Source organism: Gymnoscopelus braueri (genome assembly GCF_963280865.1).
Source record: "Gymnoscopelus braueri genome assembly, chromosome: 19".
NCBI lineage: Eukaryota > Metazoa > Chordata > Actinopteri > Myctophiformes > Myctophidae > Gymnoscopelus > Gymnoscopelus braueri.
Genome location: NC_137621.1, coordinates 12,112,853 through 12,128,280, shown reverse-complemented (window position 1 = coordinate 12,128,280; position 15,428 = coordinate 12,112,853). Strand labels below are relative to the sequence as shown.

The window sequence follows — 15,428 nt, the reverse complement described above, 5'->3', positions numbered from 1 at the left end:
ACTGTGCTGTCAAAAGCCTAAATAAGAAAGACACTTTTATTTTGAAAGCAAGACTGAGAGAGACAGTCTTGCTTTCAAAATGCTCATTTGAACATTTTCATGGTGGATGATTGATGTCCACCACAGGCTGGGTGAATACAACTACGCTTCCACCCCTCCCCCACTAAAATGTCCCCGATTGGGCTTTAAGTGGACAGGTCTACATTTTTACACCAGTCAGCAGCTGGTGTCAATCACTGATTAGAAGGAGAGACACTGAAGTGGAAAATGTTTGTTCAGAGTGAAAAGCACCAGTGTTGGATGCTGAGAGGATTCTTGAAGATGGATGGATGGATGGATGGATGGAATCAAAGATTGAAGCTGGGAAGACTGGACCTTATCAAGCCATCGAGGGGAATGCCACTGGTGCGATAAGTGTTTCTTTTAGTGTGTATTATGTCTTTGCTTAATTCTACTGCTGTTGCTTATGTATGATGCTAATGCTGGAACACATATCACTGCTATAATTTATGATATTTGATTGAAAACGCATATAGGCTTAATACAGTTAATGCTCTTGATGAATGTTTATTTTGTTAATATGACCAGATTATGTGAAAGTACTGTGATAGTACATTGATTCATAACTTAATTTTGAGTGATTGAATTTGATTGTTTGTACATTCCCTCTGTTGGCTAAGCCATGTTTCAAGTTTGGGCAGAAGATTCATATACAATCCCAGAAAAGTTGACACATACTGTATGTGACTACATGGGACTTGTATTTGGGGGAGAGATCGCCCTCTTGTCATCAATGAGTAGGCCTCATGTTACCCAAAGTTGTATTTTAACCACAATCCACATCCATGTCAAACTGTCCCTATTTTAGGCTAATGAACAGTAGTTTAAGTAATGAGTCTAGCTGATAATGTTATTTATACAAAGGAAGAACAAGCATCCAAAGAGCAACATACTATTAGCTCAGCAATTGTATTTTAAAAAATGTCCCCAAAAGTTGCCTAACAAACGCAGCTGCATGTGTGCACATTTTTTCATTTTTGTTGTTGTAAGAGGCTTAAAGGGATATTTCACTTTAAAAAAAAAAAACTTTTGGTCATTTTAGCGTCTACTCAGGCTTTTGTGAGCCCCCCAGACCGTTTTTAAGTTGCTTGATTCAGTATTTAGATATTTGATATTAATTTTATCAGCCACGCCCCCTTCCTATACAAACCCATTATAACTTCAAACTCCATTTTTAACATGTTAGATTCATCAAAAACACCCGTCCTTGGTTCTGGTGACTCACCCTGCCCTCCTAATACGCGAGGGGGCCGTGTTTTTTCGATTACTTTTTTCATTTATTTAATTTAATTTTTTTATTGTATTAATTATTTTTCATTTTCCCAAAAAAATATTAAAAATAAATGAAAAAAGGTATCGAAAAAACACGGCCCCCTCACGTTTTAGGAGGGCAGGGTGAGTCACCAGAACCAAGGACGGGTGTTTTTGATGAATCTAACGTGTTAAAAATGTAGTTTGTATAGGAAGGGGGCGTGGCTGATAAAATGAATATCAAATATCTAAATACTGAATCAAGCAACTTAAAAACTGTCTGGGGGGCTCACAAAAGCCTGAGTAGATGATAAAATGACCCAACGTTTTTTTTAAAGTGAAATATCCCTTTAAGGGCCATTCCCACTGAGCACTATAACTATAAAGATAACTATAACTCTATTGTTCACCATTGTATTTTTTTTTATAGTTGGTGTGAACACTGCCATCCACTTGACTTAAAAAACAAATTTTAAAACTATACTTTTTATAGTTATAGTTATAGTGCTCAGTGGGAATGGCCCTTTAGAGTGGAGGAGAGAGTATCCCAATAATAATGTGCTTAGTTCACAGGATTAGAAGTAAGGTAGCACCCAAGTATTTCTGTGATTACTTTAAAGGAGGAGTTCACCCAAAAAAGGACTTATTTTCCATCAATTGCACACCCCATGAAGCCTTGAATTCATGGATTTATTTTGGTTTTTGTGGCATTCCTAAGACAATAATTTGATGACCGGGTGTGTATCCGGTAGGAGACACAAATAATCTACTTTGTGTCTCCTACCGGATACATTAGCCAGTAGGAGAAGGGAATCAAATGATTAGCTTAGGAATGCCACAAAAAAAAAAAAAATCCATGGATTCAAGGCTTCATGGGGTGTGCAATTGATAGAAAATAAGTAATTTTTTTGGGTGAACTACTCCTTTAACAAGGTTAGTGATACTCACAGGCATTTCACCTACTGATTTTAAGCCCTACACATTTGACAACAATCTGGGAAAAACATCTTTCATATACTCGGCAGCAGTTCAGTGGAAAGATTTATCTTACAGCCTCAAATTGACCAGTTCCTTTCACAAATTATTGTGAAATTTGCATTAAAGAGATGGCTGGCCATTAACATGAATTAATTTTAAATGAAGCACTTCAATGTATTTTTTAAAAGCGAAAAAATATTAGTTTTATTTTTGATTTTGTGTTTTCTGTTACCGTCTTAGTTTTGTATTTGTTAGGTTTTCTGCTAGCTAATTTCTGCCTGGCAACCGGGACACAGGAAGTCAACAGAAATACATTTTATGATTGCAACTTTTCACACTTTCACTAGGGGGCAATGTAGAGCACACACTCCTGAGGTGGTTTGGGGGCGGGGTTATACACAAAACATACACAAAAACCTTAAAAATAAGGACCTTTGGGGACAATTGTAATTTTAAGTGCTAAGGCCCTTTTGGAGCATGGGGAATATGATAACAATTAAATATAAGGATTTCCCTTTGGGGACGGTAAATTTCGTCCCCGATTGTCAAGTGGTCCCCAATCAACTGGTGTGTATTCTGAAAAATGTCCCCAAAAGTTGCCTAAACAAACACACACACACACACACACACACACACACACACACACACACACACACACAAGAGTCAACACAAAGTCAAAATGATGGCACATTCACGGGGTCACGGCCCGGAGGTGAGGCTAATTATAGCGACAAGCTCTGGGGCCGCTCGGGGTCAAAGCCACGAGGAGGAGGCTGTTTGGTCAGACGGTGGACGGTGGGACCCACCCTGTAGATGTAGTCCAGCAGTGGGGCGGCCTTGTGGGACGGGGGCTCGTCCACGGGCATGGTGATGGGCTCCAGGAGCAGGCTGAGGGGCACGGCCATGCACCAGTCCAACAGACACAGCAGCAGGGACACGATCAGCTGAGAGAGAGAGAAGAACAACAACAACACAGTCAGTCAAGGTTCAAGGTTGTACTTTATTGTTACATCTTGTGGTACAGGTACATAAGAGTAAAAGTTATTTTGGTTCGACTTCCTTCAGACAATGCAGCAGCATACTGTAGGTCAGTGGTTCTCAAACTTTTTCATGTCAAGGACCCCCAAATTGACATTTATTAGCCCGTGGACCCCCATTTGAAAAGATATGCCAAGGACCCCCATAAGAGAAGATTTTCACGGCTCTAGCAGTGATTTTCAACCATTTTAATTTCTTGGACCCCCAGTTTGACATGCATTAGGCTACGGACCCCCATTTAATGGCATTTCTATCTCTGGGGCCCCAATTTATATCGTAAAATTCAATGTTAATTTAACTCTGAGATTAGAGTTACAGACCCATAAGATCAGAGTTACAGACCCATAAGGGTCCATTTGGTTCCTAACTATCTATCATTTAGCTGGGAACTCCCTCAAGGACCCCTGGGGGTCCCCGGACCCCACTTTGAGAACCACTGGCATAGGTAACAACAGAATAACGATAGAAATGGACCTGGACCCCACTTTGAGAACCAAATGCTTCAGATCTCAAACCGTCTCCCGTTCTCTTACCTTTTTATCTGCTTCCACAGACGAGTGCTCTGCGCTCGGCAACAGGAAGGAGATTGTGGCGACAAAGATCTGTGTGTGAAACAAGTAGAACACGAACAGAGTGTGAGGCTGTCGCTTGGCAGTCAAGAACTTATCTTCAAGCTAACAAAGCGTCGTCGGATCACATTGTTAGCTTGACTAACGGCTGTTAGTTAGTTAGCCAACTATCTAGCTTATAAAAAAATGTCAATGAGTTTTCAACATTTCATCATTGTTGTTGTTGAAAGGATGTTGACAAGGGTTTCACATTTCACTACATTGGTTTGGTGGAATTTCCACACAGCCTTATGGGATGATGGAAATGTGATTGTGTGTGTTTCTCTACGAGAGAGAGAGAGAGAGAAAGGGAGAGAGAGAAAGAAAGAGACAGAGAGGGGAGTGTGTGTGTGTGTGTGTGTGTGTGTGTGTGTGTGTGTGTGTGTGTGTGTGTGTGTGTGTGTGTGTGTGTGTTACCTGGATGATCTTCTTGGGCAGGCTGGGTTCCAGCCTCTGAAGATGTTCCCAGTGGGAGATGAGCAGCTGAAACAGGTCACAGGCCACCTGGGCCACCGCCTTGTTCCCAAACTAAAAACCCAAGAAAAGAGACAGAGGGAACAGTTCAGAACAACAGTTCAGAACAACAGTTTGCAGAACAACAGTCTGCAGAACAACAGTTCAGAACAACAGTTCAGAACAACAGTTCAGAACAACTGTCTGCAAAACAACAGTTCAGAACAACTGTCTGCAGAACAACAGTTCAGAACAACAGTTTTCAGAACAACAGTCTTCAGAACAACAGTTCAGAACAACAGTTCAGAACAACAGTCCAGAACAACAGTCTTCAGAACAACAGTTCAGAACAACAGTTCAGAACAGTTCAGAACAACAGTCTGCAGAACAACAGTCTGCAGAACAACAGTTCAGAACAACAGTTCAGAACAACAGTCTTCAGAACAACAGTCTTCAGAACAACAGTTCAGAACAGTTCAGAACAGTTCAGAACAGTTCAGAACAACAGTTCAGAACAACAGTTCAGAACAACAGTCTTCAGAACAACAGTTCAGAACAGTTCAGAACAACAGTTCAGAACAACAGTTCAGAACAACAGTCTTCAGAACAACAGTCTTCAGAACAACAGTTCAGAACAACAGTTCAGAACAACAGTTCAGAACAGTTCAGAACAACAGTTCAGAACAACAGTTCAGAACAGTTCAGAACAACAGTTCAGAACAACAGTCTGCAGAACAACAGTTCAGAACAGTTCAGAACAACAGTTCAGAACAACAGTCTGCAGAACAACAGTTCAGAACAGTTCAGAACAACAGTTCAGAACAACAGTCTGCAGAACAACAGTTCAGAACAGTTCAGAACAACAGTTCAGAACAACAGTTCAGAACAGTTCAGAACAACAGTCTGCAGAACAACAGTTCAGAACAACAGTCTGCAGAACAACAGTTCAGAACAACAGTTCAGAACAACAGTTCAGAACAACAGTCTGCAATACAGGCAGCTTAAAACAGAGAGAAGAAACATGATATGGGAGAAATGGACGAGTGCTACTTTCACGCCTTATGAACTCCTTATAGGGTGCTAAGAATTTTGTTCACTTAGTTTTTTACCGTGGCTCTGCTCACTCGCATAATAAGCATAATTTTGTTTCCACTTCAATCCTGGTCTTTTTTTCGCCTCTGGGGGGACTCTCATTGCCAGAAAAGGATTTGAGTAGTTGACAATTTTCTTTCAAATGTAGGATTTCTTAAGTGATTTGAAATTCTTTGCGCAGAAATAGAATTTGCCCATTTCTTGGGCTCTGAAAGCCTCTCAACGTGTAACAAGGCCAGACAATGTGAGGGAGTGCGAGAGATGGACAAACACACAAAAAAAAGAGGCTCTGAGAGTTCAGCACCTGCTTTTAGAGAAGACCCCCCCCCCCCCCCCCACACACACACACACACACACCCTCTATTTTTGGGGCTGGTCGAGGCTGTGTGTCAAGTTGTGCAGTAGAGTGATTACTGCTCCATTAGAGAGAGAGAGGGAGAGACAGAGAGGGGAGGGGGGGTGCGGGGTGGAGCTGGAAGCCGGGGAGATGTGGCTGCTTAACCCATTCAATCCGGGAACGCATCTCTGTCATTTTACATTTCTTTGGACTATTCAAAAATAGCAGATCTACAAGCTCATAGTGCGGCTATGAGCTTGTACGAGATCTGCTATTTTTGAAAAATCGTGAAAATGTGCGCAAATCTTTGAATATATATATATTTTTAAAGTGAACATTTGTAACTCAAATCTTCGCATCTGGGGGTCCCTGGAACTAAATATTATGAGATGGGGGTCCACGGCCAAATGCATCCTTCCTTGACATGAAAAAGTTTGAGAATCACTGATATTATATATATATATTTTTAACTGTAAGGATTTAGAAGACATTTGTAGAATCCCCAGAAGCAAAGATTTGAGTTACAAATGTTCGCTTTAAAAAATATATTTATTCAAAGATTTGCAAATATTTCAGGATTTAAAAAAAAATAGCAGATCTACAAGCTCGTAGCGTGGCACTCTGTGCCACGCTATGAGCTTGTATATCTGCTATTTTTGGAATAGCCAAAGAAAATCTTAAAATGACACAGATGCTTTCCCGGTCTTAATGGGTTAAATTGGCCCACATCAACTGAGAGCGTGTAGCCAGGAAATTACACCACCACCACCACCACCAAAAGCCTTTTCTACCCAAAATTAAAAAGACCCCAAAAAAGGGTCTCAGTCACCACTGGATGTCAGAGCATTCACTCACATGCAGGACAAAAAACAAAAACAATATATACACTGTCGCATCACGAAGGTCTCGCTCTTTCCCTCTCTCTCTCTCTCTCTCTCTCTCTCTCTCTCTCCTCACTTTTTCGCGCATTGAAATTGTTCTGCAGGCCACTTATGTAATCAACTATCATTTTGGTCTGATGTAAACTGAGAGAGCTTCTACTGTATGCTTCTGCTAGTAAAAACAAAATACGATAGGCCCTGGGATAAAAAAAAACCTCAGGATGCTAACATGAAGCCATTTATGCTATATACATTTATGGAACAGTTGACATCTCTGGCCCTCACGGCCTGGCCGGAGATAATGAGCAAAGGTGCTGACAAACGTATTAAAACGTTAGTCGTGTTAACAGGTTGTAGAACATGTTAATGCAGTTCATATGTGGTGTAATGATCCAGCAATGTCTCAGTGTTAATACTTTTCCAAAATCGTTGGTTAACCAAATTAACCCTAGGCTAGTTTCCACGGTCCCAACAGGCGGTCCAGGACCCCAAGGGCATGCGTAGAATTTCTACAAGGGGGCAGCCAAATCTTTTTGTGAAGGTAACTTTTTTTTGTGGTTGTTTTTTATGTTAAACGTCTGAAAATACACATTAACATGAATCAAAGACATTAATAGAAAAGATGTGTAAACAAACAAAACAAACAAAAAACATGAATGTACACAAACAGGTGATGACAGTGCTGTCAAACAAGTCTATGAAATCTATGAAAAAGTTACATTTTATACAATATGTAGTGGGGGTCTCTGCTTCGTCTCTCTCTCAGCTAAGGGGTCTTTGGCCTGAAAAAACATTGAAAACCAAATATACATAGTTGACCGAAGTCCCCCAGGGCTCTACGACCACTCCTTTTTCTCCCTCTAGACCAAATCGAAACATTGCCGTAAACAGGCAATGCTAAATTCCACAACGTGCTGCATTATGAGCTAGCTATTTTTTGCCTAATGTTTGCCTCCTGTATCGTCATGCTAGTGTAGCAGTAGTGGCTCAGAGCCTCTGCCTGATGACCAAAAGCCTAATATCCCAGAACATAGGGTTCAATGAGCCACACCATGGGGCACGTGGACGAGGGGACTCCATGTTGAGTTAATCATCACTGACCTTTAGAGTCACTCCCAGGATGTTGATAGCTTCTTTGACCAGGTGATGGATGTTGTCCTGCATCAGCTCCTCACACACCCACAGGCCCAGACTGCACACCGCTATGCACCTGGAACACACGTCTGAGGTCAACCCCCAGTGGAACTGGACATGCTCTACCAACCCACTGACCGGGGTGTCCCAGAAGTCTATAGACAAATCCACGGAGCGCTGCGGTGTCAGACTCCTACTGCGGTGTGCATTCTGACACCGCAGTTATGATTGTGCCAGAGGAGCTCTCTGTGGATTCATCTATTACTAGGCCCCTCATTTTTCCCCCTACACGCCGATCTACAAGCTCAGATGTGAGCTTGTACTTGTGTAAGTAAGAGACAAATAAAACCCTTCTTGAGACAGACAGTCTTACCTGGCTAATTCACAGTGTTCGTTCCTCGCCGTCATCAGCAGGATGCTGACCAGGTATTCCTGCAGAGGTGAACACAGAGCGTCATTATTAGACCAACATCACCACGGCAGCAGTGGCTCAGGAGGTAGAGCGGGACGCTTGGGAATCGTAAGGTTCCAAGTTTGATTCCCGGTTTCCACCTGGCTTTGTGTTGAAGAGTCCTTGAGCAAGACACTGAACCAGAGCCCTGCATGGGTCCAATTTTGACAACCCACGCCCGCCCCGCCCGTCAATAATCAGATCCGTATACACCGACCCGTCACCCGTGATTATATCAAAATACAAACCAGACCCGCCCGTCAAATAATGGACCCGCTGTCCGCCCGTTTACCCAGTAAAATATAAATAGCCTACAGACAGTCACTCAATTTAAAATTGTGTTGAAATGCCTTTAACACAAGATGCATTCAACAATAGCGCTACATTTAGTTATCAGTTTCGTTCAGATATCTGCACGTCAAGTGAAGAACGGAGGAGCGAGCTTTCCATATATAGCAACACGCGAGAACGCGCATACACGCAGTACGCATGTGTCGTTGTTTACATTGTCAGATGGTTTTAATGTGAAGGTTTAAAAGGATGTTCAATGTGTTTTTGTGAGTTAAGATAACTGACCGGTGTGCTCTATGCCGGCGTGCTGTGTTAAGTTACACAATTGACGTTGTTTGGGCGGAAACAGTGCTCTCTGATTCTCACAATAAAATGTTACCCACCCGCGTTTAGTTCAGCATCGCCCGTCCCCATAAACTTATAAAAGTATATTTTTCACCCACTTTCACCAGTCAAACGCGGGTACCCGTTGGGTATCCCGCCCGTTGCAGGACTCTGCACTGAACCCTCTAACTGCCCCGCGTGAGCAGGTTGGTGCCTTGCATGGTTTCCTCTACCGTTTGCGTGAATGAATTAAAATAAAAAGCCCCGGATAGTAACTTTACAAGACAAAAAAACACAAAACACACACCAACTTTGCAAGTGCAACATCAGGACTCACTCAAAATTAACCTTCATGGAAGTGTTTTTATTATAGTTTATACAGCATTTTTCTCCCCTTCATATATTGTCTTTGTACCTTGATGTTCTCGTTGCTCATGGCGATGTCATCAGGCACCTGCTGCAGCAGTGGAATGTGAAGGTAGAGGTTTGGGAAACAGACCATGGAGCCCAGGATGGTCTGTGCCTCCACTCTGGGAGCCTAGTGAACACACACACACACACAGAGGACAAAAACAACAACATGATATCATTAATGCACTAAATGGCACATGAAAACAACCTGCTTCCAGGAAAATCACATGAGCTCACCGTGGCAGGAAAACACCACTCACACATCCCCGTACAAAGGGATTGTGTTGATTCCACCGCATGAAATGTTCCAGGGTAAGGCAGCAGCTATCAGTGGTGGAGGTAAACTACATCTCAGAGGTAACTATTGCACTTTTTCTCCACTACAATTCTTTGAAAACTTTAGTTACCAGTGACTTTGTAGATTTTGATTATTATTACAAAACATACATTAACCACTTCAGCCCTGTATACATTCCGGCCATTTGAAAATAGCCGATCTACAAGCTCACAATGCGTTGCGTAAAAATGCGTAAAAAAACTTTTTAGAAAAGCTTTACCACTTCAACCATTATTGTGTTGTTGTGTGTTGTTGTTGTTGTGTGTACCTCCAGGGATTCGGTGCTCAGGACGCGGCCGGCAGCGGTGATGAAGTCTCCCAGCAACATGCTGAAGCCTGGCAGACCCAGGAAGAAGAACCGTGGAGAGCAGGAGCGGATGACTGTGTTCAGAATGTCCTGGATGATGCCACGCACACGCACACGCACACGCACGCACACACAGACAGAAGCATACATCAGTGAGTGGAACAAAGCCAATTCTATCACTTCTGTTAATTAGACCACAACATGCTTTCATATTCTTTCAACAAGAAGTGTATAATGTTGCCAAAGAGCAAATTAGCGTCGACCAGGAAACCACACAAGAATAAATGAAGCACACTTCTTTTTTTTTTATCCCATGATTTTGCAACCCTTTTTCACCCAGTGCCAATTGTCTAAGTGATCCTGGGCGCTACACTCCCCCTGCCAGCCTAGGGAGACCAGAGCCGAGCTCATGTCTCCTTCAACTTACCTTCTTATCACCTGACAGGGGGGAGTTTCCCCAGTTGGACGTAGCGCGTGGAAGGAACACGTTATTCCAACCAGTTTCTTTCCCCTCCATCAGGCGCCCCGGCTGTCATGGGGGAGGCAGTATAGCGACCAGGATTACTACATGTTTTTGTGAGGGTACCTACCCTCGGGGACACAGGGAGAACATGCAAACTCCACACAGAAAGGCCCTTTCACCAACCCCACCTAGGGTATGGGCACTGATGACGCGGAGGATAGGACACGCCCCCAGCGCCCACAGCGTCCCCGGCAGGAATCGAACCCAGGACCTTCTAGCTGTGAGGCGACAGCACTACTGACTGCGCCACCGTGCCCCCCATTCTCCATTCCTGACATTTTTTATTTTATTTGTGGCATTTTCATGCTTTTCATATTCAGTTAGGTCAGTGTAGAGAGACAGAAAGCCAAGGGCAGAGAGAGAGAGAGAGTAGAGACATGCGAGGCTCAGTGGCTCAGGAGGTATAGCGGCTGCTTGGGAAACGGAAGGTTCCCGGTTCAATCCCCGGTTCAACCCCCATTCAAACCGGGAACGCACCTGTGTAACCACTTTATCCATATGTTATACTTAGGCTATTAAAAAATTGCAGATATACAAGCTCATAGTGTGGCATGCCACGCTATGAGCTTGTAAATCTGATTTGAAAAAATCTTGACCATTAAAGGAGAATTCCGGACAAATTAAGTGTTATCTTTGATGTCTCGTTACTCACCTACCGATGTGAAAAGTAGCGTTCTTTTTTTTCATATATTCCCCTGTCGTCATTTTTTAAACCCCCTCCGTTGTCATAATGGGAGCGCGTGGCTAAGGGAAATTCGTCTATTATAACCGACGCAAAGTTGTTTTTTTCACTACTAGTATTCATAGTAGAGTCTCATGATAGTCAAACATGCGTTGAAACTATCTGCGAGGTTGCCGTCAATGGCGAACGATTTAACACTGGTTGCTTGTTTCTTCCAGAACCTGGCAACTCGTGTTGCCAGAATCTGGAAACAAGCAACCAGTGTTAAATCGTTCGCCATTGACGGCAGCCTCGCAGATAGTTTCAACGCATGTTTGACTATCATGAGACTCTACTATGAATACTAGTAGTGAAAAAAACAACTTTGCGTCGGTTATAATAGACGAATTTCCCTTAGCCACGCGCTCCCATTATGACAACGGAGGGGGTTTAAAAAATGACGACAGGGGAATATATGAAAAAAAAGAACGCTACTTTTCACATCGGTAGGTGAGTAACGAGACATCAAAGATAACACTTAATTTGTCCGGAATTCTCCTTTAAATGCAAATATTTGAATATATATATATATTTTTAAAGGGAACATTTGTAACTCAAATCTTTCTGGGGGAGGGGGATGTTGCAGGATGATGATGTGCAGTTTGTACTGAAGTAATGCTCGGGTTAACCCAGGTGCCAGCAGGTGCACACACACAGTGTCTGGCTGCCTGGAGAGACCAGGCCAAATGAAGGAGGGAAAAAAAAAAGTCCCTAGGTGGCCTCTTTCAGAGTTGCGTTAATGCACCTATTGTCGGAGCAAGGGGCCATTCTTTTCTTGCCACACAGCGCCACATGGAGGGGCCCCAATTCCCATTTCTATACATACACCTTCAAATCAGGTTCCCTCTACTTACAACCGCACAATGGAAAACACTTTGTACACTCCGCGGCTGTGGCGGCTTCCTCCAAAATGCTCATTTCAGGCAATCAAGCAACAGTTTGTCGCATGCTAATTACCTCTGACTGCTCCGGCGCATTACGCCTCAGAGGTCAATTACCAGCAAAATGAGGGTAAAATGGGCCCTCCAAGCCAAAACGCTCTCTCTCTCTCCAGCAATTTTCGACGTGCGCCACAGCAGGGTTGTGTTTTGACTTCCTGCTTATTGCTCCCCGTGCGCGTGTTTATTCTATTTCTCTCTTTTGTTTGCCTGCACTCCCCTGTTTACCGAGGATTCATTTGAGGTGATTAACCCATTAAGACCGGGAACGCATCTGTGTGTAATTTTTTTGATTTCTTTGGCTATTCAAAAATAGCAGATCTACAAGCTCATAGCGCGGCACTCGGTGCCGCGCTATGAGCTTGTAGATCTGCTATTTTTGAAAAATCTTGCAAATATGTGCAAATCTTTGAGTATATATATTTCTTTAAAGCGTCATTTTTTAACTCAAATCTTTGCTTCTGGGGATTCTACAAATGTCTTCTAAATCCTAACAGTTTTTAGCAAAAACTTATGTTGCTATTATCAGTGGTTATCAAACTTTTTCATGTCAAGGACCCCCAAAATGATATGTATTTGGCCGTGGCCCCCCATCTAAAAATATTTTGTTCCAGGGACCCCCCAGAAGCAAAGATTTGAGTAAAAAAATGTTCGCTTTAAAAAAATATATATATATATATATTCAAAAGAAATAGCAGATCTACAAGCTCATAGTGCGGCTATGAGCTTGTAGATCTGCTATTTTTGAATAGCCTAAGAGATCTAAAGTGGCACAGATGCGTTCCCGGTCTTAATGGGTTAATGACACAGGTAGGGAGGGGGGGGGATACAGTATTGCGTGCGCGTGTGTATGTGCGGTACATCTGTGTCTGGGTGTGTGTTTGTGTGTGTGTGTGTCGTGTTTGCTGAGGTGCCCGTCGGCTCGGGGCAGAAGCGGGGGCTGGTGTTTGAATTGCCCGATTTACACGCGTTTTATGGCAGCCTGGAAGGCAGGTGTTTCTGCTGTTGGACCTTGCCTCTGTACACAAACATGCACACGCATGTCAAAGATAAGAGATAAGGCCATGTTTCCTGCCCTGCCTCAGATGCTGCATTGTGATACCGAGAAGTGTATGTGTGTGTGTGTGTGTGTGTGTGTGTGTGTGTGTGTGTGTGTGTGTGTGTGTGTGTGTGTGTGTGTGTGTGTGTGTGTGTGAACGATTTGGCTTGACAAGTTAAAAGTAATAACCAAGGTTTGCAATTAGTTGTTATTATCCTATTTTGTTATGACATAGAAGCTACATGCTGAACACTAGTACTGTTAATCTCTGGTGTAGCGATGATTAATCAGGGGAAAAACCCAAATCGTGTGTGTTAGAATGCTTTGTAATGTTTATTTTAGGAGATGTGGTATAAGCGTTTCAGTTAATATGAAAATATGATTATGTTATGGATGAGCTTGAGTTGAGTTTATGTTTAAGTTTATTTATAACGTTTTTTTTTTTTTGTTGAGGTTCGGGAATCTCGTACCTGCAATTGATGGTGGATTTGTTTAATGAAATCGTTGAGGAAGAGAGACTGTTCTGTGTGTGACTTGGGTGTGGTTGAAAATTAATTGCACACAGTATGATTGAGTAAATATTGACTATTTTTGAAAGAATACAAATATGAGGGGGGGGGGGGGGGGTTGTTAAGAGATGTTGAACTGTATTGGTAAAGCCTGGAAGGTGAGATATGACAAGCTACAAATTTGTTTTGTATTAATCTGTCCATTATTAATTTGATTATTTTTCAGTTATGGAAAACACTAGTTATCTGAACCCTGACAGGAATGTGCATAATATGTTTACATATCATACACCATTATATTATAAAATGCAAACACTTTTTTTTTTATCAATTGTCTCACCCCTCCTTCACTACATCAGTGGCACCCAAACTTTTTAGCTCGAGGCACAAAAGAGAAAGTCTCCCTGTGACCCAAACTAGTGAAAATAGCCGATCTACATGCAACGCGTTGTGAGCTTGTAGTTCTTTTTTTCTCCACTACTTCTCAAACGTTTTTTTTTTTTATTGTATTTTTTATTAATGGAATGTCTTAGATTTATTTTAAAATATATGTATTTGTATGTATTTTTTTCAGAAATCGCGACCCACAAATGTGCCCCGACCCAGTGTATGGGGGAAACAGTGCTCTACATTATTAAGACATGCTCTTGCAGTGAAGTGGCGTCGTGTACCACCAGCGTGGAATTACACTACAGACGTTGCACTAGCAGCCAGTCCCCAGTGAGACTCCATGTTCCTCTACACAACAACACAGCATATGGCAACGATGAAGGAGAGAGCCCATCTGCTGCCCAGTTAAAGTAGCTCAGCAAAACAATACCTAGACCCTGGCTTTAATTACAGGTGTATGCACGTGCGTGCGCGTTTATGTGTGTGTGTGTGTGTGTGTGTGTGTGTGTGTGTGTGTGTGTGTGTGCGAGAGAGCGAGAGGCTCTTCTAAGTTGAGTTCTTTTGTTCCCTGTGTGTGTTGTGATCATTCCATCTGCTGCCTATTTTTCCTCGCTGTATTTTCTCCTGTCTTTTAGTGAGATGGACTGTTGAGTGCTTTATTACTGTCCTCAACGCACTATGTTTAGTGTATTTGGTGTTGGTGGGTTTGTTTGTGTGTTTGTGTGTTTGTGTGTGTGTGTGTGTGTGTGTGTGTGTGTGTGTGTGTTTGTGCCACTGCTTTGGTAGCCATTTACCAGTGTTTCTCACCCTTAACCCATTAGGACCTGAGGCCGATTCTACGAATGCCTTCTAAATCAGTAGTTCTCAAACCCCAAATTGATAGATAGATATGAGAGAGAGAGACTCAGTGCCGCGCTATGAGCTTGTATATCTGCTATTTTTGAATAGCCAAAGAAATCTAAAAATGACACACAGATGCGTTCCCGGTCTTAACTCATTGAGTGCCATTGACGTGTTTCACGTGTTTTACCGCAATGGCGCAACGTGCCAATGACGTGTTTCACGTGTAAAAAAAAAAAAAAAAAAAATCTTTATATATACATTATATAATATTCAGAACCCAAAATATCATTATCTGAAGATTTGCTGCTCCATTCACTCCTTGTTTAACTTATTACTGAAAAAGGCTGTATCTCGGCTCCTAAGCACTTTTTTTTTACTATGAATTTTTGGCCCAGACATGCTATTTTCAACATCAGACAATTAATGTCAACAAGGTCGCGATGACCTGGTTGACATTTTGTGAAACCACACAGTGCAACCCTCAGTGATTAGCACCCATCAGGGGATCGATT

At 42.4% G+C, this 15,428-nt stretch overlaps 1 protein-coding gene across 1 annotated transcript in view; it reads right to left on the bottom strand.

The window, feature by feature from the left end:
- Positions 1-15,428, bottom strand: part of ralgapa2 (Ral GTPase activating protein catalytic subunit alpha 2) — a 224,708-nt gene that overhangs the window by 98,541 nt on the left and 110,739 nt on the right. The window contains 7 exon segments of the mRNA XM_080414999.1: positions 3,096-3,233; positions 3,861-3,929; positions 4,353-4,463; positions 7,800-7,908; positions 8,206-8,264; positions 9,314-9,436; positions 9,915-10,043. Coding sequence (XP_080271125.1) covers positions 3,096-3,233; positions 3,861-3,929; positions 4,353-4,463; positions 7,800-7,908; positions 8,206-8,264; positions 9,314-9,436; positions 9,915-10,043 — 738 coding nt within the window.